At 55.8% G+C, this 27,980-nt stretch overlaps 2 protein-coding genes across 4 annotated transcripts; one reads left to right on the top strand and one right to left on the bottom strand.

Moving 5' to 3' along the window:
- Positions 1–2,368: 2,368 nt before the first annotated feature.
- SLC4A11 (solute carrier family 4 member 11) lies at positions 2,369–14,039 on the top strand. Of its 3 annotated transcripts, none has more exons than XM_058563117.1 (20): positions 2,369–2,537; positions 4,424–4,468; positions 6,785–6,937; positions 7,062–7,111; positions 7,400–7,631; positions 7,716–7,797; positions 8,042–8,165; positions 9,799–10,014; positions 10,095–10,188; positions 10,302–10,427; positions 10,508–10,621; positions 10,717–10,849; positions 11,118–11,191; positions 11,638–11,890; positions 11,965–12,071; positions 12,161–12,329; positions 12,415–12,588; positions 12,784–12,979; positions 13,064–13,233; positions 13,366–14,039. In XM_058563117.1, exons 2-20 carry the CDS (start codon positions 4,438–4,440, stop codon positions 13,427–13,429), a joined length of 2,562 nt encoding a protein of 853 aa, XP_058419100.1. In that variant the 5' UTR covers positions 2,369–2,537; positions 4,424–4,437; the 3' UTR covers positions 13,430–14,039. The 3 variants fall into 3 exon arrangements, with proteins under 3 accessions (XP_058419100.1, XP_058419101.1, XP_058419098.1); XM_058563115.1 differs by lacking the exon at positions 2,369–2,537 and adding an exon at positions 2,704–2,801; XM_058563118.1 differs by lacking the exons at positions 2,369–2,537; positions 12,415–12,588 and adding an exon at positions 2,703–2,801.
- A 2,403-nt stretch (positions 14,040–16,442) lies between these two features.
- On the bottom strand, positions 16,443–26,093 carry ITPA (inosine triphosphatase). Its single transcript, XM_058563119.1, has 8 exons — positions 25,998–26,093; positions 23,886–23,943; positions 23,731–23,795; positions 23,041–23,114; positions 22,165–22,196; positions 21,194–21,309; positions 18,126–18,202; positions 16,443–16,925 (listed from the first exon to the last, which is right to left on the bottom strand). Exons 1-8 carry the CDS (start codon positions 26,061–26,063, stop codon positions 16,826–16,828), a joined length of 588 nt encoding a protein of 195 aa, XP_058419102.1. The 5' UTR covers positions 26,064–26,093; the 3' UTR covers positions 16,443–16,825.
- Between the last annotated feature and the right edge of the window lie 1,887 nt (positions 26,094–27,980).

The raw sequence follows: 27,980 nt of genomic DNA, 5'->3' as shown, positions 1-27,980 counted from the left end.
GTGACAGGAGTCATGAAATCTAATGGTCAGCTGTGGCTGATAGAGAGCCCATGGATCTAGGGGAAGAAGGGGCAGGCCAACACTGAAAGCTAGATCAGAGGAGGAGGTGGGAGGGAGAGAAGGAAATGTTGCAAGAAAAAGGAGAGATTGATGCTGCTGGGTGCTGCTGGTGGGGGGAGGGGCCTGGCAAGAAAGCTGAGGCAGACCTCAACAAGAGCAGTGTCAGTGGAGTGATGAGGACAAAAGATGGGTATGAGTGGGTAGAAGAGAAGCAGAGAGACGGCGTGGAGACAGGATTAGAGATAATGCTTCAGAGAAATTTGCTCAGAAGTGCAGTTGAGGAATTGAGTGGTACCTGCAGGGGAGTTCAAGGGAGTGTCTTGTTTTTTAATGAGATACTATAGAGTTACTTTTCACTCCAGATTCTAAAATCTAGGGGAATAAGTGGCATAAGGGGAAAACTAAGTTCAAAGTACTTTGGAAAGCCATCAAGTGCCTTGTGGAACCCAGCACTCATGGTTGTGTCCACAGCCCAATAACGTCTGAGACCTCAAGTGAGGGTATGTGTGTGCCTCGGTGGACTAGGTGGGGCACGGTGGGGAGACCTGGGGCACCTGTATTTGCCCTCAGCCTCTGATCCACAGAGGGCAGGTGGTGGGTGGGAGGACTAAGGCTTCTCACATTGCAGGAGGGGTGTGAGGATAGGGGACTCTCTCCAGGGGAACAGAACCTGCAAGGGCAAAGCGCAGGAGGCTGTAGTAGGGAAGGGGTGAGTATCGGTTCCTCTGAGGGTCAGGTCCATGGACCACTGGGGGAGGCCTTGGCTGTGGACTCCTGCTTCCTCAGTGAGCTAAGTGAGGTCCTCAGATGAGGGAGGAGGAGGCTGCAGTAAGGGGAATGGGAGGCTGCCCCTCCAGTCCACAGTGGCTTCCTGCTACAGGTGGGTTGGAATGTCCAGGTATTTGGGAGCTGCTGGTGACACGAGGAGGCAGATGCAGAAGCCTAGGCATTCCCAGATGGGAGGGGCTGGGGCAAAATGGGTGGCTTTTCAGGGGTCCAGCCCCTGCACCTCCCCTCCCCCAATCCTGCCTTGCTCCCTGGGCCATCAGCCTGTCTGTTCTTCCCCCTCAACCTCCATCTCCCACTCCCTTGACTCTGGGAATCTGTGACTTGGGCTGGGGGTCTAGCTATAGGGCATCTAGAGAAAGTCCCAAGAGTGGAGCGGAGGGGGTTCCCCCATGGCCCCGTATCTCCCCTCCTAGGCCCTGCTCAACCCAAGGAAAGAAGCAGGAGGCCAGCCTGGAGTTAGTCGTCCTAGTGGAGTACGTATGGTCTACAGCCTTTCCTGTAGTAGAGGAGCAGGGTGCTCAGGGACATCCCCGCGACCAGGTGGTTCTTTTGCCAAGAGGGGCACCTCAGTGGCTTCGTTCCTAATGCACTCTTATCATGCTGAGAGGGCAAACAGGGTCAGCCTCACTCACTCGGTCTGTGCATTGGGCTCCCCCAAGGCACCAGGAGCCCTTGGGGGCTGCAGGGCAGTCCCTCGGCAGAGTTGGGCTCACCCTGTTCCACGCCTGGGGGACAACGGCCAAGGACTCCGTCCCAGCAGCAGATGAGGGGGGAGAATCACTACTAGTCCTCCCGCTGGCGGCCAGAGTGTGGAGGGGATGGGGGTTAACACTTTGTTGGGGGAGAGTTCCTGGGTCAATCCGGGGCCCGAAGGTTGTGGAATCATTTGCTGAGAAGCCACCGAGGCTGAGGCCAGGGGTTCATCGCAGCGCGCGCCTGCCTGATGGCGCGCGCCACTGCCTCCCTACACAAGAGCGCGCACACACCACACCACACCACACACACACACACACACACACACACACACACACACACACACACACACTTTCTCTCTCCCTTCTCGCAGAAGACGAGGCGCCGGAGACGGCGCGTCCCGGGGCCGGGCTCCCCCATTCCGGGAAGGAAAACTGGGCGGCGGGGCCATCTTGGGAAGGAAAGAAGCCGCGAGCCAAGACCTTGACCCAAGAGAAGGCCGAGGGCGCGACGAGGCCAGGAGAGAAACCGCGAGGCGCGCCGCGAGCAAACCCGACGCCGCCGAGCCGGGAGGGCGGCCGGCTCCGCGGGTCAGGGCGTAGCCCACGGAATGCGCGCCGGCCCGTCTAGTTAGTCGGGGCGCGCTTCCTGGAGGAGGAGTAGGAGGGTTTTCTGCACGAGCAACCGAGATGAATGGAGGGGGCGGGGCAGCCGGCGGGCTTGGCTTGCTGGGACCTCTTGCTGAGAGGAGGGGGCGGGGGCCCGCAGCACGCATAAAGCCGACGCCCGGGAAGCCTTCCCCCGACCCGCCGCAGTGGCACAACTCCGTGGGTTGCTGGGGCCATCGAGCTTCTTCCTAGAAACTTCCCAGCCCCACGCAGCACCTCACCAGGCGACGCCGGGGCGGGCGCGCGGGCCCGAAGGAGTCCAGTCTACACGTACTGGCTAAGTCGCTGCAGGCTCCCGGGAGCAGCCTGGGGTTGACAGGAGCGCGGGTAAGGGCGCTGGGCGGGCAGACAGGACCCTGCCCTCGGCCGCACGGCCTCCCGTGCCGGGGCGGGGCGTCTGAGCGGCATTAGGACCCAGGCGCGGCGCGGAGGTGTGTCGCCGGCTCCCGCCGCTGGCCCGCCGGAGACGCCAAGTTTGAGGTCCCGAAGGACCCGGTGAGGAGCCCAGGCGTGCGCGCGTGTGTGCAGCCGTCCGGCAGCCGATCGCCGGGGCCATGGCCACCAGGCGCATGTTCCATCTCCAGCCGTGCGGTGGGTTCTTGAGCGGAAGGCCGTCCGGTCTCCACGGCAAGGGCGTGCTAGGCGAGGACGCGGAGCCGTCGGGGCACTGGCGGGAACGCGGATGCCGCCGGCCTTCATGCCCCGCGGGCATGGTGGACGAGAGGGTCGTGGGGGATTCCCAGCCGGGGCGGGCAGTCCGGGAGTGAGTTTGGCCACGAGGGAGTGGCAGTCCGGGTGGGTATGCGGGAGTCCAGGGACAGCTCCGTAGGCACTGCGCGCTTGATCAATGCTGTGCTATAGCCGTCTTGAAATCCTTAACTGTTTGAGCCATTGAGGTAGCCGGTGGAGGGGTTGGGGGCTTGGAAGTGGGCGGGGCGGAGCTGTGGGGTTCCCAACACCCCGAGCGCCGCGCTCTTCAGAGCCAGGCACTCTGCCGCCTCGGAAAGCCTCACTTTAACGTCCTGCCGGGACACCTTCCCGACCCTGGCGCTGCGAGGAAGCCTGCCCACTTAGGGGTCCCCGGGCCTCAGACTGTCCCCTGCGCGGCCGCAGCAGTCTCTCCTTCGTGGCTCTGACACCTGAGGGCCAGCCAGGAGTTTGTACGACTATTGACCTGCACGGGGGGCGCCCGGGATGTGAGCAGGGTATGCACTATGCCCACTCTTTCAGACTCTCGTCACCCTCGTCCTCTGTCCATCCCTGCGGTCTCGGGTGCTAGTTTGACTGCCCCCGCCCCTCCCTTCTGGATGCAGTCCGGGCTCCCGCCCTGCGTGTCTGTCCGCATCCTGCCCCCCGACCTGCAGGGTCTGGGAGTCTGGAGGCGCTTTCCTCTCGTGCACCGGCACCTCCTGTCGCTTCCTTCCTGGCACAGCGCGGCACAAACAGCCCGGACCATCCGGGGCCCGCGGCGAGGAGCGCGCACAGCTCCCTCCCCACCCCCCACCCCGCATCTCCCTTGAGGACCAACGGCTCCACCTCCCAGGAGGCCGGGGACGTGGGTCGTGGGTGGCGCCGGGTGGCGCTGAGGGGAGGAGGCTGAGGGGAGGAGGCCGTTGCCGGGTCCGCCCACCCCCAGCCCCATGACCCCGGGGGCGTGAGGCTGGGGGCGACTGCACGTGTGATGGGTGTTGATGGCCCCAGGGGCCTACGGGAGAGTGACAGGCGAGATGTTCCTCCTGGAAGAGGGCCCCAGCCCAGGTGCTGGGCTTGGCAGCCTAGCAGCGACAGCAGCGAGAGATGGGAGCCGCCGCTGGCTACTACAGGGAGGGTGGAGGGACGACGGGCCTCTTCCCCCCAGCTCTGGCGGCCGGTGGGGAGTTCTACAACCACCAAATCCTTCAGAACTTCACGGGGTACTGTTAATAACTCCGGGAGAAAAGATGCTGAGAACATCTCCCTTGCTCTGCCCTCTCCCATTTGGGCAGCCCCTAGCAGATGGGCTGAAGAAAAGCCTTGGCTTCCTCTGGCTCCCCAAAGGGCCCCTCCCTAGTACTGTCCCCTGCTCCTTTTTCTCCCAGGTTGGCCTGGTTGGGTCCCTGAGAAGAGTAGGAAGGAATCAGCAGGGTTGGTGTGGGGTGGGGAGCAGATGGACTCAGGAGACTGTCCAGGGCTGGTCCATGGAGCTGGTGACAATTTTTTGGCTTCCCTTACAGAAATCTTTTCTGGCATGACGCAGAATGGATACTTGGAGGATGCAGGTGAGTGCCTTTCAGGCGTGGGTGTGTGTCTGTAGAGAGCTCCTTGGTCAAAAGTCTCTAGGGGACTCAGTCCATCCACCTGAGTACCCATGGCATTGGCCATCTGTCTGTGGTCCTCTGCTGGTGCACTGCGTGGTCAACTGGCAGGTCTCTGGAGGTCCTGTGGTCCTGAGAGGGTAGATTGCTTCCTCTCCTGGGCTATGTGGACCATCTGCTGATTCCCTATGGTTCACCGTTACAGTGCTCTGCTTATCTTACCAGCCTATGCCAAGTGTTGTGGATGCCCATAGCCTTCGGTCCCTGCTCAGTCCTGTGAGGGAGGGGCTGCCATTGTCCCTCTAAAGAAATGTAACCTCTCTGTACATCAGCTTTGCCTGCTGGCCCCAGTCTAGCTCTCCCCTTCCCATGTCCCTGGGCTGGCTCCGTGCTGCCTCTCCTGTGCCCAGACCCAGGAGCTGACCTGACCATCAGAGGGGTGTTTAGTGGGACAGTGCTTGGACAGAGTGGTGATGTCATCTTACTGGGGGACCCCAGGGCATGGTGACTGCATGTGCCAGGCTGTTGGCAGGCAGATTAGGTATGTGACTGGACTATAGGATGGAGGTGGGGACGTGGCATCCCAGGAGCCTTGCAGGGACTTGGTAGTGTCAGCTGGACAGGTCCTAGGTAGAGCCCAGGGTAGGGGAGAAGGGGGCAGTGTGAGGGGCAGCGCTGGAGGATAGTGAGTGCTGGTGGGGGTGACAGGGGAGGCTGGGGCATGTTGGGGCTGGGGGAATCAGGTAACCTAAGCAAAGTGGGCCTGGAATTGGGGAGGAAGGAGTTTTTCGTGGACATGAGCTCCATGACAAAAGTGAGGACATTTCTTGACCTAATAGCTCTTCTCTGGGCTCTGGTTGCAGTGCAGACGTGGGGCTAGGGGTCCCGAGTCCATGGGCGCCTTGATGGGGGAAGCCTAGCACCTCCTGCCCAGAAAAAGCCCAGGCTGAGCACAGGACACTGGGGGACCCGGGCCTGGGATGTGCAGAGGAAACCAGCGGGCGGGAGTGGAAGTGAGTCAGGGTGAGTCACTGCCTGGCAGGTGTAGGCGTGCTGCTGACCCTTCCCTGTCCCTGCACAAGTGTTTATCGGGCATTGGGGGGGTCTGGCCTACAAGGGCCTCTTTCCTGGGAGCATCCACAAGTGGCGGACCATAGGGGACCCACAGGACAGTCAGGAAGAGGTGGCGGCTGGGCCAAGAGTGAGGCAGGTCCCTAGGACGACTTGCCAGAGGAGGAGGGTTCCAAAGAAGCCTTGAAGGCGGCCATCCAGGGAGGGAAGCCCTTGGCTTAGAGGACAGGAGCTGGCATGCCTGTGGTGCTGGCCAGCTGGCCTGAGGAGTGAGAGATTGAGGTGGGGAGTGGGACTGGGCCTGAGGGGTCAGGGGTAGCAGGGCTGGTGCAGACTGTGATCTCAGAGGCTGTGGGGAGCCCCACCAGGACTCAGGGAAGACCGGAACATTGGCATCTCACCAGGAAGTCTTCCTGTAGGAGCGGGCCCGTGCTGTGGGGCAGTTGTAGGAACTGAGAAGCAGACCAAGAGAAAGGGGCAGCAGGCTCTGTGCTCTGGGAGTCCCAAGGCACCATGACCCGCCCTCCGTGGGTGGCGTCCCCAGATGACGCCTTGTTTTGGGGGTTCCATCCCTTGTCTTTCCCTGGGTCTATTTCTCAGGCCCGCTTGCTTCCTGGGCCTTGTCTGATGTCTGGACTGGGTCTCTCAGCCCTGATGCTTTACCCCCATGCCCTTCCCATGCGGAGGAGCTCTCAGACCCTGTGCCAGTGAGGCGAGGGGGTGGGCGGGTGTGGATACTGCAGTGGCTCTGGCTTCCCTTGGGTCCCATCTGGGGAGCCAGGAAGGTCTGGGTCTTGTAACCTGGAGGTTCTGGGAGGGCAGGCGCCAGGCACCTTAACCGTGTCACTGTACCATGTGCCTGGCCCAAAGTTTGTGGATTGAACATATTTTCCTCTAGCTGAAGGATATGCATGGGTCAGAACAGTGCAGGGCCTTGGTTCCTGCAGCTGAAGAATGTTGGAGAAAGTCGTTGGGGGGGGCTGCCAGCTGGCTGCCGGACTCTGAGGGGTGCTGGGCCAGGACTAGATATTCTGCCTCCCTGGCCCTGAGGCTTCCTGGGAGAGGCCTCCTTCACCACTCACTAAGAGGGTGCCGACTGGGACAGCCCAGGGGCCCCTGCTCCTTGGGCTTGGAGTCCCTCCCTCCAGTGTGTGGCACTGACGACCAAGCCCTCTTGGGGGTCTCTCTCGGTGGTGGTTGGGTCTCCAGGCTACCTCAAGTGTGACATGGATGATACCTCTGAAACCCATGAGGAGAGCCTGGGGGATGAGGCCTTCGACACGGTCAACTCGTCCATCGTGTCTGGCGAGAGCATCCGTTTTTTTGTCAACGTCAACCTCGAGGTGCAGCCCACCCAGGCTGGTATGGGGGTTGTAGCAGGGACAGGCTGCGGGGAGGGCAGGGGACTGGCCAGGTACGGCCCCACTCCACCAAGAGAGCCCTGAAGAGGTGGGGCGGCACCCTGAGCCTTCCCGCTTTTCTCTAGCCGAGAGTGAATTGCCTGGTGGCTGCGGACTTCTCCACACCTCCCGCAAGGTGAGTGGGCCATCTGCAGGACAGGAGACATTTGGTCCTGGGCCACTAGACGGGGAGAGGTGGCTGCTTCCCTGAGAGAGCTCACACTGCTCCCCTCTCACTAGCCAGGGCTCTCACTAGCCAGAGGCCTGGCTGCTGGGGCCAGCCATGCTGGGTCGTCCCTCCTGGAAGGGAGCGTTGGTCCTGGTGGGCCGGGGCAGCCAGGGACCACCACAGAGGAGGGGCCCGAGCAGTGACAGTGGGCCTCACTCATGGGCCTGTGTGGTTCTGTGTGTGGGGTCCCCACAGTACTTGAAGTTAAAGAACTTCGAGGAAGAGATCCGTGCGCACCGGGACCTAGATGGCTTCCTGGCACGGGCCAGCATCATCCTGAATGAGACGGCCACCTCACTGGATGACGTGCTGCGGGCCATGCTATGCCGCTTAGCCCACGACCCCCACAACACCGAGCCTGACTGCAACCTGGACCTGCTCATGGCCATGCTCTTCACTGATGCCGGGGCCCCCATGCAGGGAAAAGGTAAGGCCTGTCTCCCTGCCTGGGTAGGGGAGGTCAGGGAGGTGGGCTGGCTGACCTTTGTGTTCCCCTCCGCCCTGTCCTCAGTCCATGTGCTCTCGGATACCATCCAAGGGGTCACTGCCACGGTCACAGGGGTGCAATACCAGCAGTCATGGCTCTGCATCATGTGAGTTGCCAGGCCCCCACATTTGGCCTCCCCACATGTCACATTGGAGCTGGGCATCCCATGTCCCTGCAGAGGCTGCCCCAACCAGTTTGTGGGGAGAGGGTGTGAGCAGTCCATCCCATTTGGTCTTTTTTTCTCCCTAACAGAGGTCACTGGGGGTCGAAGTTGGGGGCTCTGGGTAGGGGGAGCCCCAGCTCCCAAGGGTGGCAACTGTGTGCCGTGTGCTCTCCCGTGTCCCTGCCAGCTGTACCTCCAAGGCCCTGCTGAAGCGGCACGTGTGCATTAGCCGCCTGGTTCGCCCGCAGAACTGGGGGGAGAATTCCTGTGAGGTGCGGTTTGTCATCCTGGTGCTGGCTCCACCCAAGATGGTGAGGAGGGGTCTTGGGGTGGCTCCGTTTCCTGGGGAGGAGGGTTCCAGGTTACCCTGCCCTCTTCTTGGGGGCATCTCTTCCATGTGCTGGAGGACCCCATAGTCCTGGCCTCTGAAGGTCTTTTTCTCACCCTGTCCCTTCATCTCTGCCCTACTGGATGCTTTATCTGAAACATCCTTGCTAGGTCCTCATCAAGCCCTAATTTCCCCAGAAGTTGACCAGAAGGTTGTATTTCCTTCCTGATTGAAAAGAGATACTTTTGGGGGCTGCCCTGGTGGTGTGGTGGTTAAGTTCACGCATTCGCTTTGGCAGCCCAGGGCTCGCAAGTTTGGATCCCAAGCGTGGACCTACACACCGCTCATCAAGCCATGCTGTGGCAGCATCCCATGTACAAAATAGAGGAGGATGGGCATGGATGTTAGCTCAGGGCCAATCTTCCTCACCCAAAAAAAAGAGATACTTTTTAAAATTATTGTTATTGACATAGGGGCCCTTCTTGGCCTGCCCTGACCCTAGCGCTTCTTCTAGTTGGCTGACTATGATTTGCTGGCCAAGGATCCCCACTCCGTCCTGGGCCATATGCCCCCTCGTCAGGGGCATCTTGCTTTTGTGGGGGCTGAAGCTGATACAATTTGGGGAGTCTTCTTTTAAGGAAATGGATTTTAAAATCGTGAATAGCAAAATGGCTAGGGCCCCTCCCCAGGCCTGGGAAGAGCCTCAAGTTTCCCTTCGCTTCTTGATGGTTCTGCCCTTGCCTCTGGTGCAGACTCAGAGCTTGACATGGTCCCCTCCCCAGGCTTTCTCTAGGCAAAGGGGATGCTGAAGGAATGCCCCTGCTGGGGATTTCGTAGACATGCTATGATCGTCCCCCATTGTTATAGTGCTGGTGGGAGAGGAAGGGCGTTTAGGGCAGTGGGCAGCTCATGGGTCAGAGAGAGTGGCAAGGTGGCCAGAACAGTGGAAGGAGCAGTATCCTGAGGGCTGAGTGGCTAGACTAGTGCCTTGGGACAGACCAACCAGCCTGACACCTGGCTCCTCTGGGGGAGAAGGAGCCTGTTCTAAAGCTAACAGAAAACCATAGTGGGTGTAGTACAGCCACAGGATATTGCTTCGGGTGGCACAAAGGGACAGACACTGCTCACGGGGGACCTAGGTTGGGGAGATCAGGCAAGTTGCCATGGTGGCAACTGGACACAGAGTTCATGGACAGGGTTGACCTTGGCCAGGCAAGAGGAAGAAGGCCCGAGGGGCCTGGAACCCCTCTGAAAATCAGATAAACCAGCAGACAGTGCATTTCACCCCTGGTGAAATGCAGCTGGATAAACATTTTTCTCCATCATTGTGATTTCATTATCCATGCTTACACAGATTTGTGTTCCTTAGGAGGAGACTAACACCTGAGTTTATAAGAAAACAACTAGATTGAGGGTAGTTCTAGTGATCTGCTGACCTAGTGGGAATTGTGGCAAGGTCCACTAATGCTTGAACTTCGGGGAACAAAACCTGCTGCCAATTCATAAACAGAGTGCCTGCCACGTGCTGGGGAACGTCCATGCATGGCAAGGGTGGGGCAGGGCGCCCTCCACACTACAGGGGCTGCAGACATGGTTCTCCCATCCTCCACCCCCAGAAAAGCACCAAGACTGCAACGGAGGTGGGGCGCACGTTTGCCACCATGTTCTTGGACATCACCTTCCGCCAGAAGCTCCTGAAGACCCGCACGGAGGAAGAATTCAAGGAGGCCCTGGTACATCAGAGACAACTGCTCACCATGGTGAGCCAGTGTCCAACCCCCGGTGTAACGGGCTACCACATGAACTCCATCTGCACCCACAGAGCCCCACAGGTACGGGGTCAAGGTAGGCCTGGGCGGGTGGCGAGGGGCACAGGCCACAGGGCTAACAGGTTCTCTGTCCTCTTCCGCAGCCCCTGAAGCACAAGGACTTTCTCCCTGTGGGGAAGGGCATCTGGGAGGACATCGCCCGCAGGTTCCCTGTGTACCCACTCGACTTCACTGACGGTACGTGGCCCTGTGGCCCCCCCCAGAGCTTGGCCTGTGGCTTAGGCCCCAGGATAACACGTGTGCCTGTCCTGTAACCCCAACACACCCTCTCTCCCGTCCCCCATTCCTAGGCATTATTGGGAAAAACAAGGCTGTGGGCAAATACATCACCACCACCCTGTTCCTCTACTTCACCTGCCTCCTGCCCACAATCGCTTTTGGATCCCTCAACGATGAGAACACCAACGGGGCCATCGGTGAGGGTCTGGAGGCTGGCGGGGGCGTGCTGGGCAGGGCCCAGGACTGCAGTGTCCACCTGACTGCCCCACTTCCTCAGATGTGCAGAAGACCGTGGCCGGGCAGAGCATTGGAGGCCTCTTGTACGCGCTCTTCTCCGGGCAGCCGCTGGTAGTGCTGCTGACAACTGCGCCCCTGGCCCTCTACATCCATGGTGCAGTGGGGGCTGCGGCGGGGAGATGGTTCCTGAGGTCCCTGGCCCCAGTTCAGCCCTGACCGCCCCCCCTCACCCCGTCCTGCTGCTTGCAGTGATCCGTGGCATCTGTGACGACTACAATCTGGACTTCAACACCTTTTATGCGTGGACAGGCCTGTGGAACAGTTTCTTCCTTGCGCTTTATGCCCTCTTCAACCTCAGCCTGGTCATGAGTCTCTTCAAGAGGTGACGGGGCCTTCCCTGAGCTGCTAGGACCCTCAAGCAGGAGGGAGACCAAGACTGGGGACCTGGGTCAGCCTCCATGTCAGCCTCTGAGGCCCTGTAATCCTAGAGCAGATGGAATGCCCCACCATATCACTGCCCCAAGGGGAAAGCCTGGAACCCTGGTCCTCTTTGTGGCAGGAAGAGGCAGGTGACCATGCCGAGGCTCAGGGAAGCCTGCCCCCACCAAACAACTCACCCCTATCTTATGAGGCATATCACTCCCTGGCAGGTCGACGGAGGAAATCATTGCCTTGTTCATTTCCATCACATTCGTGCTGGATGCTGTCAAGGGCATGGTCAAAAGTGAGTGCACAGCCGGTGGCCACCTGCTACAGGAGGGAGCTGAGTTGAGATGGGGGCTACAGGCTATGGCTGGGGCAGCCAAGAAGCATACAGGCTAAGGTTGCTCCCATGGTCCAGGGTGCTCTGGGGAGCCACGACCAGCAGAGAGCAGCAGCCCCATGTGCCGGACGGTGACAGGGCTGCCCCAGGCAGGATCAGAGGCACTGGGCCAGGTGTATCACACCTGTCAGAAATGGAGCAGAGGGGTGATGGCAGAGTGTGGGGGGGGGGGGTAGTTGGATGGGCAGGTTGATGAGGTCCTGGCTGACAGGAAGCCAGCTCCCCGCTACTTCCCCCATCCTCCCCCCAGAAGCCCTTTCTCCCCTCAGGGCCCCTCCACCCCACATCCAGGAGGAAGCTGGGCCCCAGAGCCCAGATGGCTGAGGCCTGTCGGCCTGTATCCATAGTCTTCCAGAAGTACTACTATGGCCACAACCTTGGGAATTACTACGCCGCTAGCCCTTCCCTGGTGAGCCTGCTGGGTGTCAACACCAGCCTCCACACTGCCCTCAACACCAGCCTCCTGTCCAGCCCGCCGGAGCTGACCACAGTGGGCAGCCATGCCACTGAGCACCCAAGTCGGGAGACTGCTGTGCTCAGCCTCCTCATCATGCTGGGCACGCTCTGGCTGAGCTACACCCTCTACCAGTTCAAAAAGAGGTGAGGGGACCTAGGAGTGAGGGGAAGGGGGCCCAGCCCCCAGGCTGCACTGATACACCTGCCTGCGTCCCCAGCCCCTACCTGCACCCCTGCATGCGTGAGATCTTGTCAGACTGTGCCCTGCCCATCTCAGTGCTCACCTTCTCCCTCATCTGCTCCTACGGCTTCCGGGAAATTAAGAGTGAGTTGGGACCAGGCTGGGGGTGGGTGGGGTGGGGTGGGGTTGCTCCCCGGGCTGCAGGCTTGACAGGGGCCTGTACCCTGCTGCAGTGAGCAAGTTCCGCTACAACCCCAGCGAGAGCCTGTTTGAGATGGCCAAGATGCACTCGCTGTCCCCGAGCGCCATCGGCAGCGCCATGGGCCTCGGCTTCCTGCTCTCCATGCTCTTCTTCATCGAGCAGAACCTGGTGGCTGCCTTGGCTAATGCACCAGAGAACAGGTTTACAGGGCCGGGTAGGGAGGGGTGAGCATGTGCCCAACTCTCCAAGGGGCCAGTGGGGCTCACATGTGCCCCTCTGCTGCAGGCTGGTGAAGGGCACCGCCTACCACTGGGACCTCCTGCTTGTGGCCATCATCAACACCGGGCTGTCTCTGTTTGGGATGCCCTGGATCCACGCTGCCTACCCCCACTCCCCGTTGCATGTCCGGGCACTGGCTTTGGTGGAAGAGCGTGTGGAGAATGGGCACATTTATGAGACGTGAGTTGGAGCGGCCCTTGAGGCAAAAGTCATGTGGACCCTGAGGTAGGGGTGACCCTGCGCCACATGTGACCTAGGGGGGGATGTGGCTCAGGGAACAAGGGCCCAGACATAACCCGGGAACCATGTGTGACCTGAGGTGGGATGTGGCCCCATGGACCAGGCCGGAGGTGATCGTGCTCTGGGCTCATGCAGGATCGTGAATGTGAAGGAGACGCGGCTGACCACCCTCGGCGCCAGCATCCTGGTGGGCTTCTCCCTCCTGCTGCTGCCCTTCCCACTGCAGTGGATCCCCAAGCCCGTGCTCTATGGGCTCTTCCTCTACATCGCGCTCACCTCCATTGATGGCAACCAGCTCTTCGAGCGCATGGCCCTGCTGCTCAAGGACCAGGTGAGTGTCTGGCCCTGAGACTGAGCGGCGTGGGTGGGGGATACGGCTCCAGACCTGCCCACACCTGGTCCCTGCTGCCCACAGACCTCGTACCCACCCACCCACTACATCCGGAGGGTGCCCCAGAGGAAGATCCACTACTTCACAGGCCTGCAGGTCCTGCAGCTGCTGCTGCTCTGTGCCTTTGGCATGAGCACCCTGCCCTACATGAAGATGATCTTTCCCCTCATCATGATGGCCATGATCCCCATCCGGTACGGGAGGGGGGACAGGGGGCAGGAGGGGCTCAGCTAGGTGGGAGAGTGGGTGGGCTGGGGTGGGGTGGGTGCCCTCTGCCTTCTCTCTGACTCAATGCTCATCTTCCTCATGTCCCCCCTCTCCTGCAGCTACAACCTGCTGCCCCGAATCATTGAAGCCAAATACTTGGATGCCATGGATGCTGAGCACTGAGACCCTGACTGGCAGGCCCTGGCCACACCCTGTTCATCCTTTCCCCCCCAGGTCCTCTCAGCCTGGCTCTGTGGCTGTGTGTGGGGAGGTGTGGGTGTCTTTTGGGGTGTTGCTCTGTGCTGCGTCCCCTCACAACCAGCCCAACAGGCCTAGGGTGTCTGGGCATTATGAGGGTTCCATGGTATGTGCCCACCTCTCTCCCTTTAGCCTTTCGCTTTGGGTCAAGAACACTGCTCAGGGCAGCTTCTGCCCAGGGTGGGACTAAGCAGGACGGATTTTCTTTTGATAAAAGAGTCAGATGCCTGAAAGAGAAGCCATTTCCTTGATTGTGTAAGGAACTCGCTGTATGCACATTAGAGAATAAAGCTCCTGTTTCTATGCTTCTATGTGCCGCCTCCATCCCGGCTGCCCCGCCCCACTCTAGCTTCTGAAGGCCCCCTGAGGGCCCCGGAGATGGGGGGACTCTCCTAGGGGAAGTGGAATAAAAGGGACTGATTTTTTTGCATGCCACCTGTGGGCTGTCACTTCCAACCCCACACAGTGGATGTTGGCCCAACAGGGAAGCTTGGAAGCCCCAGGAGGCCTCTGCACTGCCATGCTGCCAGGAAGCTGCAGGGGAAGTGTTCCTGGAACAGTATGTGCAACGGCCCTGAGGAGAGGGCTTGGGGCCAGGGAAGAGCCATGGCTGGTGGTGGAGAGATTAGCAGGGCTGACAGCGAAGGGCCTTGACTCTGAGGCAACAGATGCATGTAGGTCAGAGCGGCAGTTTTGAACTATCCCATCTGTTGAATGGATCCTAGAGTTTAGCTTTTTTTTTTTTTTTTTTTTTTTTGGTGAGGAAGATCAGCCCTGAGCTAACATGTGATGCCAATCCTCCTCTTTTTGCTGAGGAAGACTGGCCCTGTGCTAACATCTGTGCCCATCTTCCTCTGCTTTATATGGGATGCCGCCACAGCATGGCCTGACAAGCGATGCGTCGGTGTGCGCCCAGGGTCCGAACCTGCGAACCCTGGGCCACCGAAGCAGAACGTGCACATTTAACTGCTTGTGCCACCAGGCCAGCCCCTGGATCCTAGATTTTATATCTAGGGGGCTTGGGGTGGGGCAGGAGCTGCACCCCGCACCAGGGCAGTGACAGTGGGGGTGGAGGGAAGTGGAAGAATCCAGATGACAGGACATGGGGATTGGTTTGATGGAGTGGAGGTGGCGTGTTTCTGGCTTGGTCATTTGGTGGTTGACCAGGGTCCATGACAGTGGCGGTAGGCAGCAGGGAATACGGATCGGGGGCTCAGGGGAGCGCCCCTGTGTGGACCTGGGGGCAGCAGCCGTGGGAGACAGAACACCTAGGTCAGGGGCACCCCGTCACATCACCTTACAGGACTTTGGCTTGATAAATACACCACAGACCAAGGGAGCAGATGACAGAAGGTATCTGCTATATCTTAGACCAAAAAGGGACTCACATCTCGATACACAAAGAATTCCTGCAAACCAACAAAGAGACAGTGACTCCAATAGAAAAGAGGCAAAGGCTGAGAACAAGGGAGAGGGAGCCCAAAATGATTACAGGGACGACAAGAGATACTCAAACCCCTTAGTTACCTGAGAAACGCAACCCAGTAGTGCGATGGCACCTTCTACCTTGTAGACTGGCAAAAATCAGTCTACCAAGGCTGGATGGATGGCAGAGTGGGCAATATGGGAGCCCTCATGCACTGATGGGGGGAGTGGAGAATGGGGCACAATTAAAACACCTCACCCTCCCACCAAGCAGTTCTGCTCCTGGGCAAGTGGCGCTGGGTACATTCGGTGCTGTCTGTGGGGATAGGTAGCTAAAGGTTTAAAAAGGGAGACAGAAAGTATACTGTGGGCTCAGGCTAGAACTCCGGGGAAGGAGCCAAGTAGCAAACAGGGCTGCGGTGCCCCAAGCTGCATGTACCCACCCCAACCATGTGGCAGGTGGTCCTTCTTTGGGGCCCCCTTCCCAGTAGCCTGAGTGTTCCCTGCAGGTGGTGCCATGTCCAGAATCACCAGGCAAGGAGCAGGCAGGCCCCAAGCACCCCACGTCTGAGCCCCAGCCAGACATCAACCACCACCAGGGAGACAACTCAGAGGAGGCTGGGCACAGCCACTGGCATTTCCTGGGGAAACAACCCAGCTGGGCCTTGCAGGCAAGAGGGGCAAAGGAATGATGTTCCGTCCTCACCCACGCGCACTGACACAGTTTACGGCAGGAAATAACAGTTAAACCCAGGCCCTGGGCCATGTTGCCAGGACAGAGGAGCAGTGATGAGGGGATGTTCTCCAGAGCTGCCTGTGAGGACAGGAGCCTGGGAGTGATGCATCAGCACTGAGGAACACCCACGCCCCCCGCAACCGCCCACCCCCGACCTGCTGCACACAACAGGCTTTCCTGAACGTCCTCAGGGGTGGGCACCTCCTCCTTACCAGAGAAACACCCGTAGGAAAGGCAAGGGAGCCACTCCAGGTCCCCAAAGTCCCTCTGAGGAAATGGCTTCACCAGGGAACAATGAGGGTCTGGGGCAGCTGAGCCGGGCCTCCTGAGTGGCCTGGAGGACCCAGGCTGAACCATGGCATGACAACTCAACTGGGGTCAAGGACTCCATCCCCTCTCTATCATAAAAATGAACTGGGCATTATAGTCACAAGCCAGCATTGTAGCTGCTCTCATGTATATGGGGATAAAGCCAAAGCACTCGACATCTCACACTGCCTGTCCCCCAACCCAGCAACAAACACCATGGAGGCCAGCTGGGCAGCAGCGTCACTCACTGGGCGGGCGGGCAGCACGGATCTGGCATGGAAAAGATCAGCCCGTGATCTGACACTTGAAGAATAAAGGAAAGAGGATGTAATATTCCAGCCGGCAAGGGCACACAAACACCCTCAACACCGCTGCCCATGTCCTGCCACCGCCCCAGCCCTCCTGCCCCACCTGAGAGGTTTCCTGCTCCTGCCAAAGGGGACTCAGCAGACAGACACCTGCCTGAGGCCAGTTTCAAAGCAGATATATCCAGTTTATTTTGGAAGCAAGTGCCCTCCACAAGTTTTATCTGCTACATTTAAAAAATATCTAACGCTGTTTGTATGGTTCTTCTCCAAACCCGCAATCCCACCAAGGCCAGTCTTAACATCCAAGGTCCTTTCAGGATCCCAGGCCTGGAGGCTGTAGGAGAGACCACTTATTCCCTGAGGGCAAGAAAATGGTGTCCCTTGGCCAAAGTTTCTCCAAGCAGTGCCAGCTGCTCCTCCAGATAGGGCTGATGAGGCTATCTCAACACCCCCAGGAAGTGGTACCCTGAAGGAAGTACCCGGAGGGGTGCCAGCCTGATGGAGGAGGTTTCAGGCTAGCTCTTCCTGGATCCCCGGCCATCATCACTGGGGATTCAGGCTGCCCAAGTACTCTTGCAGCTTGAGCAGGGCCCGGAAGCGATGGGAGATGGTGTTCTTCTCAGCCTTGGGCATCTCTGCATACCTAAGGGGCGACAGAGAAGAGGGAGCTCAGATTCAGGGAAGGTGTGCACCCCCCACCCCATCCTGGAGCCCAAAGCTCAAGGAGTCCCCAGGAAAGGAGAGTGGGGCCACCAGCTCTTGGCAACCAGAGTTAATTTGTTAAAAATCGGATAAAGTTTTAAATTCCCCTGTAGGTAGAAACCCATATTGAGTGCGGAAGGATATTAAACTTGCTCTAGTGTCCAAAAGTCATTAAGGGAAGCTGGGGACAGGGGGATGAGCTGCATGTTTGATCAGCTTTGTCATCTGTTGACAGGAAGCAGTGGGGCCGAACAGAACAAACACAGCAGTCTCCTCTAACGTAGTGTTGGGGGGAGGCAGTGCTCGACAGCTGGCCATGGCCTGTCCTCCATGTCAGGACTCCAGTGAGGTGAGAATCCTACACCCTAGTTGTGGGATTCAGATCTGTGCTGTCCAATATGTGACCACTAGTCACATGTGGTTATTTAAATTTAAATCAATTACAGTCGAATAAAAATAATTTCAGTTCCTCAGTCGCCCTAACCACATTTAAATGCTCCACAGCCATGTGTGGCTAGTGGCTACTGGATTGGACAATGCAGATATAGACCATTTGTGTCACCAAAGAGCATTCTTGGTGCTCTTTCGTGTTGTCCTCAGCCCTGACTCGCTATTGTGAGGCCTCAAGCCACGCTCCCTAAGGGCCCTTCTGGCCTGGAAAACCTGATTCCAATAATGGCCAACATGTCCTGTGTAAATAAGCGGGGGAGGGAGGGTAGTGTGAAATCCTGAGACATCTGGCACTGTGGAGTTTAATGTGGTGTCCACCAAAGGCTGCAAAAGTGTTAACATTTTCCAAACTAGATGGGGGAGTCAGAAGATCACCCCACAAAACTGTCAGGTTTCTACATGACAAGCCAAGGTCAGAGAGGGGGAAGCCAGTGACGTCACACAGCTGCTCTGCGGTGAGCTGGAGCCTGAGAGCCCAGGATTCCCAGCTACACCCGGCTGCCTCTCCTGCAGTGAACTGGGCCACCCAGATTCCTCACACCCACCCCAGCAGAGCCGCCTTTGGCTGGAACAGCACCCTCAGAGCTGCCCCCGCCCATAGCCGCGTGCCTGTACTTGGGCGGGGCGCTGACCCAACCCAGACCACGGCTATCCCAACCCCATACCCCTGGAGGAAACTGGGGCTCCTTACGTCTGCTCGTATCCATCAGGCTGAAAGCAGGGATCCCAGCCAAAGTCTCGGCAGCCTCGGGGCACCACGATCCGGCCCTGCCAGAGGAAAGGGGGGACAGATGCGTCACTGGGAGGAGACACACTAGGAGGGGGGCTGTAGCCAGTTTTAGTTTGTTTAGTTTATGAATTTGGTTAAACCCTATTTACTCAAAATATATGGTCTCAAGGGGTCCACAGTGCCTGCCAACGTTTGCTGAATACATAAATAAAATATAGAGCGAGACAGCTCCCCTCACTTACAGGGAGGAACCACGTGCTTGATCCGCCCACGGATGCCCTTGGAACCACCTTCCCTCTCTACAGTTTTGACAAACTGTAACCTCATTGAAGAAGTCAACTTTGAAAAACTGACAGAAAACATTTTCTCCTAATAGGAAGCTGAGGGCTCTGAACTTTGCAAACAAACTCTACACCTGCTATTACATTTCTCAAAATACAAGGGAGGCTCTAACAATTAAATGAAATAATAGAAATTACTTGGCACAATGTTCAACACTCAATGAGCTCAATAATTACTGGCTGTAATAGGTAAATTCCAACAGGAAAACGTTACAAAGAGAACAAATTATAGTCCAGTGTCATGAAATGTCATGTTGCCATGAAAGTAAAAAAAAACTAGCTTAAAAAATACAAAAGAGGCAGCAGAGGATGGGAATTAGCCACATATATGACAAGTCATTCAGACCAAAGGCAAATTCTGCTAAAGGAGAGCTGTGACCGAAGCCCATTACTGAACCACTCTGAACCTCACATAAATGTTTTTTGAACACCTACAGTGGGGCAGGCAGTGTTCTCAGCACTGGGGTCACAGCAGGCCTAGTCTTGCCCTCATAGAAAGACATCACACCAGTAAACAAATTAATGATTACCAAATGCAAAGTGCCCGAAAGGGAACAAACAGGGAGCTGGGCTCAAGAATAACAGGATGGAGTGACTTGGAGGGGGAGCCCTGGGAAGGCCTCAGTGAGGAGGGGACACTTCGGCCACATAAAGGGCTGGAGCAAGAATATTCCAGGTGGAGAACACAGCTGGTGCCAAGGTCATGGAAAAGAACTTGGCATATGCATTGCTGAAAGGATGACGTGGTTGGGGCTTAGAGAGCACAGGTGAGAAGAGAAGCAGCAAGGCCACCTCAGGTAAAGTGGGGGCTGGCAAGCAACAGAGTACACACAGCAGCCAGAGCTGGGGAGACAACAGGGAATGGTGGGGACTGCAGTGATCAGGCTCTGTCAGCAGGGCAGCTGCTACTCAGTCACTGTGCAGGAAGCTGGACTGGTGGTTGTTCAAGCTTCTGATTTTTGTGTGTGTGTGTGTGTGTGAGGAAGATCACCCCTAGGCTAACATCCGTTGCCAAACCTCCTCTTTTTGCTGAAGAAGCTCGGCCCTGAGCTAACATCTGTGCCCATCCTCTTCTACTTTATACGGGACGCCGCCACAGCATGGCTTGACAAGCGGTGCATCGGTGCGCGCCCGGAAACGAACCAGTGAACCCTGGGCCGCTGAAGTGGAGCGCATGCACTTAACTGCTGCACAAGGCTGGCCCTGAGGCTTCTGATTTTTGAGAACATTTCTGTGAACATAGCAGACAACTGTAACTAATTTTTAAAAATTTTACCAGGCAATATGATCCAGCAACCCCACTTCTGGGTATATCCAAAAGAACTGAAAACAGGATCTTGAAGAGATATTTGCACACCCATGTTCATAACAGCATTATTTACAATAGCCAAAAAGTGGAAGTAATCTAAATGTCCATCAACAGATAAATGAATAAAGAAAATGTGGCATATACATACAATGGAACATTATTCAGCCTTAAAAAAAGAAATCCTGTCATATGCTACAACATGGATGAACCTTGAGGACATTATGCTAAGTGAAATATGCCCGTCACAAAAAGTCAAATACTGCAGGATTCCACTTATATGAGGTGTCTGAAGTAGCCAAACTCTTAGAAACAGAAAGCGGGATGGTGGTTGCCAGGTGCTGGAGGCAGGGGGAAACGGAGAGTTGTTGTTCAATAGGTATAGTTTCAACTTTGCACAATGAAAAAGTTTCAGAGATCTGTTGCACAACAATGTGCATATAGTTAACATTACTGTACTGTATACTTAAAAACAGTGAAGATAGTAATTTTTATGTTATGTTTTTTACCACACACACAAAATCTAACCAGGCAGGGCAAAACAAAACATCTGTGGACAGCCCCCAGAAGAGCCTCTAAGGTAGGGCTTTGTGGGCTATGGCGGGACTCTGGATTTTATCTTGAGCAGAAGGGACTAAGCAGAGGAGTGATGTGCCAGAAGGCACACGCCTGCCACAAGGAGAGAACGGATGGGCTGTGGAGGGAGCAGGCCAGCCCGGAGGGGGCTATGAACCCTGTGAGAAGCAGCAGACCCTAACAGACTAAAATGTAGGTGTGGGGGTGTTGAAGGGCAGCTGGGGAAGGAATGAGTTGGAGGAAGAACTAAGATCCTATATGAATGTGAGAAGTTGGAAAGGCTGTATGATATTCAAGGGAAGCTGTAGCCTCAGCAGCTGAATAAGGAGATTCGGGCTTGGAGAAGTCTGAGTTGTAGATGCAGCTTTGGGAGCTGTCAACTTTGCTTTCCACATCTTAGGAGGGCATTAGATTTTGCAAGACGAAAAGTTCTAGAGATCTGTTGCACAACAATGTGCATACAGTCAACACTACTGTACTGTACACTTAAAAATAATGGACATCCACATTCTTAGGCGAGCACACAGTGCAGAGCTCTGGGTGTAAAGGCCTCAATAGCTGTGAGCCATTGTGCGGTTCCCTGAACCAGACTCAGGGGTCAAACACGTTTCCGGATTGACAGCATTTCTCGTTGTCATGCCCAGGGGCACGTCTGGGCAAAACCCTGGGAACTAACTCTGGCCGCAGGCACCCTTCCCACTGCCTTTCCCACCACAGTAGTGCAGATCCTGCAGAAGACCCTGGGCCGCAGGCTTGAGTTGCAGCGCCCTCTGGTGACTCGCAGGGGAACAAGCGTGGGTACGCACCGAGGTCCGGCCCCTGAACAGGCGCACTGGCTGGCTTGGGTCCCCAGTGCTGAGTGCGAACGTGCAGAGGGCATAGGCAGACTTGTCTTCGAAGCCGGCCAGGAGCTGGTGGAGACCTGCAGGGGGGTGCAGTGAGGGCTCAGCGCAGTCTGTGCTGCCCAGCCCCCAGCCTCCACTCCCTACCCCCGAGGCCCCGGACAGAAGGGCACAAAACTGTGGGGGCTTCTACATGTCATCAGATAGGCTTTGAGCTGATAACCCTGAAAACTGGGTGCTGGGGACATGGGGTTCTTTATTCTATTCTACTATTGTACACGTTTGAAATGCTCCATAATATAAAGTGTTTTTAATTTTTTATTTTCCCCCCAAAGCCCCAGTAGACAGTTGTACGTCATAGCTGCACATCCTTCTAGTTGCTGTATGTGGGACGCGGCCTCAGCATGGCCGGAGAAGTGGTGTGTCGGTGCGCGCCCGGGATCTGAACCCGGGCCGCCAGTAGTGGAGCGCGCACTTAACCGCTAAGCCACGGGGCCAGCCCTAAAGTGTTTTTAGAAGCACCTAAAGAGGTAGCATTTTGGCATGCAACCGTCGGTGACAGGGTACACATTGCTGGGGTCAGGAGGGACAACCCACCAGCCCCCAGGCCAGGCCAGGCCCTGGTTGAGGCAAGGACAGGAAGCAGTCAGTCGGGCCAGTCCCTCTCAGAGAGCCAGAATCAACTACAGCCCCTTTGTCCCTCAAACTCACAGCTCCCACCACTCCTCCCACATCTCAGCCCGCTCCCTGGAGCCCACTGGGTGTCCAGGGTAACTGTGAGCTGCAGGTTATAGATGGGGAAACTGAGGTGAACCGAGGCTCCATACTGGGGCTGGAACCTGAGACTCCTGATTACTAGTTGGGGCCCCTCCCCTAGAACCCCCAGATTCTCAATTCCCAACAGATCTAAAGAAAGAGACAAATAGCGATAATACCTTCAGGCTTTAACTTCTGCAGAAACCACTTTCTGCAAGAGAAATAAAGGTGAATCAGACACCAGGAGCACACAGATCTTCCTACCACCTTCTTCTCTGCGCTGCACCCCCAGTGATCAGAGCCCTGGGACAGCCAAGGGGACATGATAAAGAACATCTCAAATCAAAACAAAGAGAAATAATCCAGTAGGAAAAAGGAAATGGAGGCAAACAGGCAATGCAAAGAAGGATCAATAAACCAGTGAAGGCCTCAACCTCACTGGTAATTAGGGAAACGCAAATTAGAAGTGCATGTGATTTCACACTCCCCACATTGCAAAATATTAAAACATCATAATCCAAAGTGCTGATGAGAATATGGAGCAATGTGCACTGTAGGGATAAGTGTATACGGGTGTACTGCCTTGGCAAACAAATTGGCAACTCAAAAGTTAAAGATATATGTATTCAAGACCCAGCAACAGCACTTCTGCACATTTGCCCTCCAAGCCCAGGGAGGGGTAGTCAAATTGGGGTATTTGTAACCTAGAGATACACAAAGACCTTCTGAGAGGGTCCAGGGCACTGGACAGTTTTAAAGAAATCCATTTTCAGATCTCAACTTCCTTATTTCCTCTTTCCTGAAACTGATCCGCCTATAATGTACCTCTCCAACCAGAGGGTTCCCCTTGCCCATCTCTGCTTAAACAATCACATTCTCACACTTTACAAAAGAAAGGCATGCTTCTCCCCATCCCTAATCCTTCCTCAGGACAATCAGAAATATTGGAGTTGATGCCAAGACACTGAATGACCTGCAATATCAGGTAACCAATCATTTCGAAGTTTAGATGATTTTGTGGGCAGGGCCCAACAAGGAGGTGGGAGAGGACTCACATGTAGGGGCCAGGGAGGCCCCCGAGGGCGTTGAAGCACAGACAGGTGTCCTCTACCAGTACCGGCCCCTGCACCTGTAGCACAAGGACATGCAGCCCTGAGACCTGCAACTTGCAGCAGGCCCCGCCCCCACTCTGAATTCCCAGGCCACCCAGCGCAGGGGCCAGGCCCACAGCTAGCTGAGATCTGCAGCAGAAGCAGCAGGTGGAGGTCCATCTGCTACAGGGAACAGCCCTTGGCTAATCTCTTATCTTAATTTTAGAGACAAGGACACCAAAGCCTTGGCAGGTTGTAAACCTTGCTCCAGGCACAGCAACAGGAGAGCTGGGATTCATATTTGGGCAGCCTGACTTCATAAAGTGCTCTTTCTCAGTTCCACAGAGATATGTGGGTGCAGGGGTAGATGTGCATGGGGAGAATGTAGGGGCTGGAACGTATATATCTGAAAATCAGGGAGAGAGGTGTGTGTGTGTTGGTCTGGGGGGATACTACACATTCAAGGTTGAGAATGGTAGTATTTCAGGGCCAACATGAAGTGACTCCAGCCTAGCGAGGCCTGGGCAGGTCCTTGAAGTCATGACAAACTGTGCCCACCCTACTGCTCTCCACCTGTCCCCAGCAGGCACAGGCCCCAGGAGCCACCAGGACAAGAGGAGCGAGTATGGGAATACACGTGTGCAGAGCAAGCACCTGGCGAGCTGCCTCCTGACACTTCTGTATGGAGATCTCATCAGGCTCTCCCTGGTACTCCGGCACTTGTTAGGGAAACAGATACAGAGAGTCAGGTCATGGGGAGACAGAGAAATCAAACCATCTTTTAAAAATAAAACAAAACAGAGACATACGGTCAATTTTCTGTGCCACCAAAGTGCAAGGAAGCTTATCTCCTAGAATTTGAATGACCTGTTCCAAAACGAAAGAACATTTATCACCATTTGTTAAGGACTCCCCGTTACTATGCAAACTGTCATCCACCTTTCTCTTCAGGTAACTCTCCTGCCAGTTCCCTCAAACTTCCCCTCAAGAAAGGCCCATGAGCCTCACCCCAGCAGGTCACTTCCCTCATCTCCTCACTCTATCTCTCCTACTTCAGGTCTCTGTTCATGCCAACTCCCCCATCCAGAACACCCTCTTCCCTTCTCAATGCTCCCAGAAACCTTACCCATCCTTCTAGGCTAGGAATTTTCTATCAGGGGTTACCCAGAATTCTGATTCAGGATACCTGTGAGCTTGGAGAGGAAAAAATCTCTCTTTATTTTCACTAACCCCTGGCTGAAATTTTGCAGTTCTTTCAATTGTGAATATAGAAAACAAACCAAAATAGCATTAGCAGTTCCTGTGACCTTTAAACCTATTAAAATCACAGGTGTTGTTATATCCCATTACAGTTGTAGCAGATATCTCAAAATATCATTTATAATCCTATTTCAAAATTATGGTAATTACACACTGATAGATTGAACCCTTTAATGCATTAATAAAGAATACGTAACTAGTTCACAAACATTTGTAATATTTTGAGAACTGTACTTCAATAAAATTGATTTCCTTTGTAATCCTATGTATTTTACTTTGTACACCTAAAAATATTTTCCTGAGAAAGGGTCCATAGGCTTCATCAGTCTGCCAATGGGGATTATGAGATGAAGAGATAAGACTCCCTCTTCTAGGCTAACTTCAAGTCCATCTTCTCTAACGAGCCTCCTCTGGCCATTCCAGCCCCTTCTTTAACCATGGGAGGGCCAGTGCTCAACCATAGGCAGAGACAGGCTTGGGAGCTGGCACCCACCATCCCACATGGGGCTCTGTTCAGGGTGGCACTGCCTATCTGCTTGACTGATCTTGCTTCAGGATCCCAAACCTGTTATCAGCACAGGTCTCCAGCTCCTGAGAAGGCCACCCTATACTGGCACAGAAGTGCCATCAATCCCTATGCTGTGGACAAATGACGTGTCCCCTAATGACTGCATCCCACTGAGCTGCCTCAGACGTATCTAGTGGGTGTCATCCTGATTCCCCACACATGACCCACCTCTTTGGCCATAGGTGACTGAGCAGGGGCAAACCCTTGACTGAAGCAAGGCCAATGAGAGCTGCTGTTCCACACAGTAGCCTCACTGTCCCCTCCACCAGGAGGGAAGGAAGTAGAAAGACCCCAATAGGAAAACGGATGGGCATCCAGAGATAACTATGACAGGCCAGCCTCTCTAGAGACCCAAGACCCCTCAAGTTCTGTGGGACACCATAACACTGTATTCCCACAAGAGTCAACTAGTGGTTTACATGAGCTCCCTATGTGTCTCTATTATTTGCAGCCAAAGACGTTCCATCAACTCCCAGAATCCCCACAGCTAGCCACAAAGTCCCTGTAAGCAAGAACTTTGGATCCTTTGCCCCATTCACTCCTCCTTTCCATTACGCTGGGAAGTAGACCTCTCACATCCTTCCCCTCTCACAGATGCGGAAAGAGGCTGGGAGAGGCTGAGGACCGCATTTCTGGACCGTAGTGGGACGTAGACGGCTCAGTTTGGATGCCTGTCCGGCCCCTGCCACCCACGGGGCCAGCAGCGCGGTCTCGATCAGCTCCAGAGGGCTGTCGGAATACTAGTTTGGGGTCTAGCTTAATGGGTGACCTTTGAGACAGGTGCTAAGGACCTCGCCATTCCTTCGGCTCACGCAGCCCCTGAGCTCACAAGCCCGGATCTGTCAAAGCCCTTTTACTATCAAGGCTAATCCTGGGCCGCCCCCATTCCGCACACGTGGCCGTCCCACTCCGCGCGACCCAACCCACACCCAGGTCCAACCCATCCCTCCCGGTCCGACTCTCCGTTCTCCCTCTGCGCCTCCTCCCGCGTGCTTCCCTCCGCCTGGAAGCCCTTCTCCGCCCTATCCGCAGCCGGCCTTGCACGTGCTACCCCTAGCCGCCTCCTGGTCGGCCTCCCACACCCTCCTGGCACCTCCTCCAGCTTCTTGGCGTTCCCCGTGACAAACACGATCTCCTTCCCGGCCAAGCAGGCCGCCATGGTGAGGCCCGGCGAGGCGGCAGACGCGCCGGAAGCGCCTTTGCCTCGAGTCGCAAGCAGTTCCGGCTGGCGGCGGAAGGGGCGGCTCGGTTTCCGGCCTAAGGTCTGGGGTCCAGCAGTCCTGGGGGTCCTGTTGCACGCCTGCGAGAGGCGTCTCCTCTTAGACGCCCGGGGAGCACAGCGCCCCTTTTCGGGCTGTCGGGCGCCAGAAGGGAGGGAAATGGCGCGGCCCCCCTGCGCCTGAATTGCTGGGGTCTTCCCAAGACTGCAGGTTGAGTGCGCCGAGACCAGTCCCTCCCACCAAGGGACTCTCTCTTCAAGGCCCAGGGGAGACCATTCCAACCACCGCCCTACACCCGCTTTCGCCCCTGTCTGGGACGGGGGCACCGAGGGAAGCAAAGAACCGCCTCGTCGCTGCCGCGAGGCTGGCCATCAGCTGCAGGCCTGTGCTCTGGGCGATTCGCTTGATGCGCTTTCTCCGCCGGCAACTCCAAGGTGTCCATAAGAACTCTTTCCTTCTGGGCAAGCACTCCCAAACCTGTGTCTTTATCCTCACCTCACCCTCAGACCTGCTTCCTTAGCTCTTCCTTGCCGGCCAGCTGAGATCTACTTGACTGTGGTTTTAAACTTGGCATAGCCTAAAGCAAGCCCGGTCATTTCATGCATCTCCTAGGCTTAGGACTTAAGTATTTTGAGTCCTTCATTCTCTCATCCCTCCAGCCTCTCAAATCCATCATCCCTTCTCCCTACCCACCATCTCAGCCACACCTCTGCATCCCGAACACTGCGAAGAGTAGACAGTGCTCCAGCAGACCCTCCTCTGCGACAGGCCTTGACCAACTGCTGACACCCCCATTGGGCAAGTCACCTGTCTCCCTCCTCCAGGGACTCAGTAACAGCAAGGGTAGATTCAGGGCCAGCTCTACTGGTGAGGCGACTTTTGTCAGAGGAGTATCGGAAGTCTGGAGGTCTGTCAGTGCCTGAATGAGTTCTTTTGCTTAATGTTATTGAACTTTGATAATCTTGATGAATTTTTTTTAGACCCCAGAATTTGTCCTCAGGGAATATCCAAAAATTTCGTGCTCTCTAAAATCTTTGCTCAGTGACCTTAGGTAATGGGAGTATTACACAGGCCAAAAGGCATTACTGTGTCCTGGGCAGGTCCTGAAGTTTCCCATTCAGTGACCTTTCCATGATGCTATTTGTGTGGTTCCTTGGAGTTGATCGGGGAAGTAGTGGGTTAGATTCAGGGAGTGGGTAGCCCTCCCTCTATGTCATGTCTTCCTTCTTCATGAAATCATGGGGAATCCCCAGGGAGGTGGGGGGCAGAGGAGGTACCCCTCAGCAAAGCTTACCTCCTGGCTGTTGAAAGCTTCAGCTACAGCCTTAGGCCAGGAGGAGCTTTCCAGAGACTGGGTATAGGCACCTGGTGTGCCACAGACAATTCCCATGTGCTATGGCCAGTGCAGTGACTCTGGGAGAGCCACCTAGGTTGGGGAGGCGGATCAGTGACCCGGCAAGCTGTGGGAGCCCACAAAGCATTATCAAGCAGGGAGTATTGTGAATGGATATTCGTTTTAGATAGATCACACTCTAAATCTGAAGGTCTTGGGGCCAAAGAGCTTTGGGGAAGGGAGGAGATATGTGAATACCCAAAATTGTATGCAGAAGTTTGTGTATGTGTGACCTTTAGTCAGGACTGTTGGTTGCAAGTGACAGAATCCTCTTAGGCAACAGCAAAACAAAACAAAATGTATTGATTGGTTTGCTTAACTGATGAGCCAACATATAAAGAGATAGTGAAGTTATTAGTTGCTCTGAACAAAAAGGAAGGGTATTGTATTAGTCATTCATTCATTAAATAGACTATGCTAAAATTAAAATATGTAAATTTTTATCCTCTTTAGCAAGGAATAT

Source organism: Diceros bicornis, chromosome 19 (genome assembly GCF_020826845.1).
Source record: "Diceros bicornis minor isolate mBicDic1 chromosome 19, mDicBic1.mat.cur, whole genome shotgun sequence".
Taxonomy (NCBI): Eukaryota; Metazoa; Chordata; class Mammalia; order Perissodactyla; family Rhinocerotidae; genus Diceros; species Diceros bicornis.
The sequence above is the reverse complement of the archived record's forward strand: the minus strand, read 5'-3'. Positions and strand labels throughout refer to the sequence as shown.

Excerpts from the sequence above, each read along its gene's own strand:
- SLC4A11 (XM_058563115.1), top strand. The coding sequence starts at position 2,765 with ATGGCCACCAGGCGCATGTTCCATCTCCAGCCGTGCG. Across the intron at positions 10,622-10,716 it reads CCTGGCCCTCTACATCCATG|TGATCCGTGGCATCTGTGAC; the intron begins GTGCAGTGGGGG and ends TGCTGCTTGCAG. Across the intron at positions 11,891-11,964 it reads CTCTACCAGTTCAAAAAGAG|CCCCTACCTGCACCCCTGCA; the intron begins GTGAGGGGACCT and ends CTGCGTCCCCAG.
- ITPA (XM_058563119.1), bottom strand. The coding sequence starts at position 26,063 with ATGGCGGCCTGCTTGGCCGGGAAGGAGATCGTGTTTGTCACGGGGAAC. Across the intron at positions 21,310-22,164 it reads GCAGAAGTTAAAGCCTGAAG|GTCTCCACCAGCTCCTGGCC; the intron begins GTATTATCGCTA and ends ACCCCCCTGCAG. Across the intron at positions 16,926-18,125 it reads CCTGATGGATACGAGCAGAC|GTATGCAGAGATGCCCAAGG; the intron begins GTAAGGAGCCCC and ends GTCGCCCCTTAG.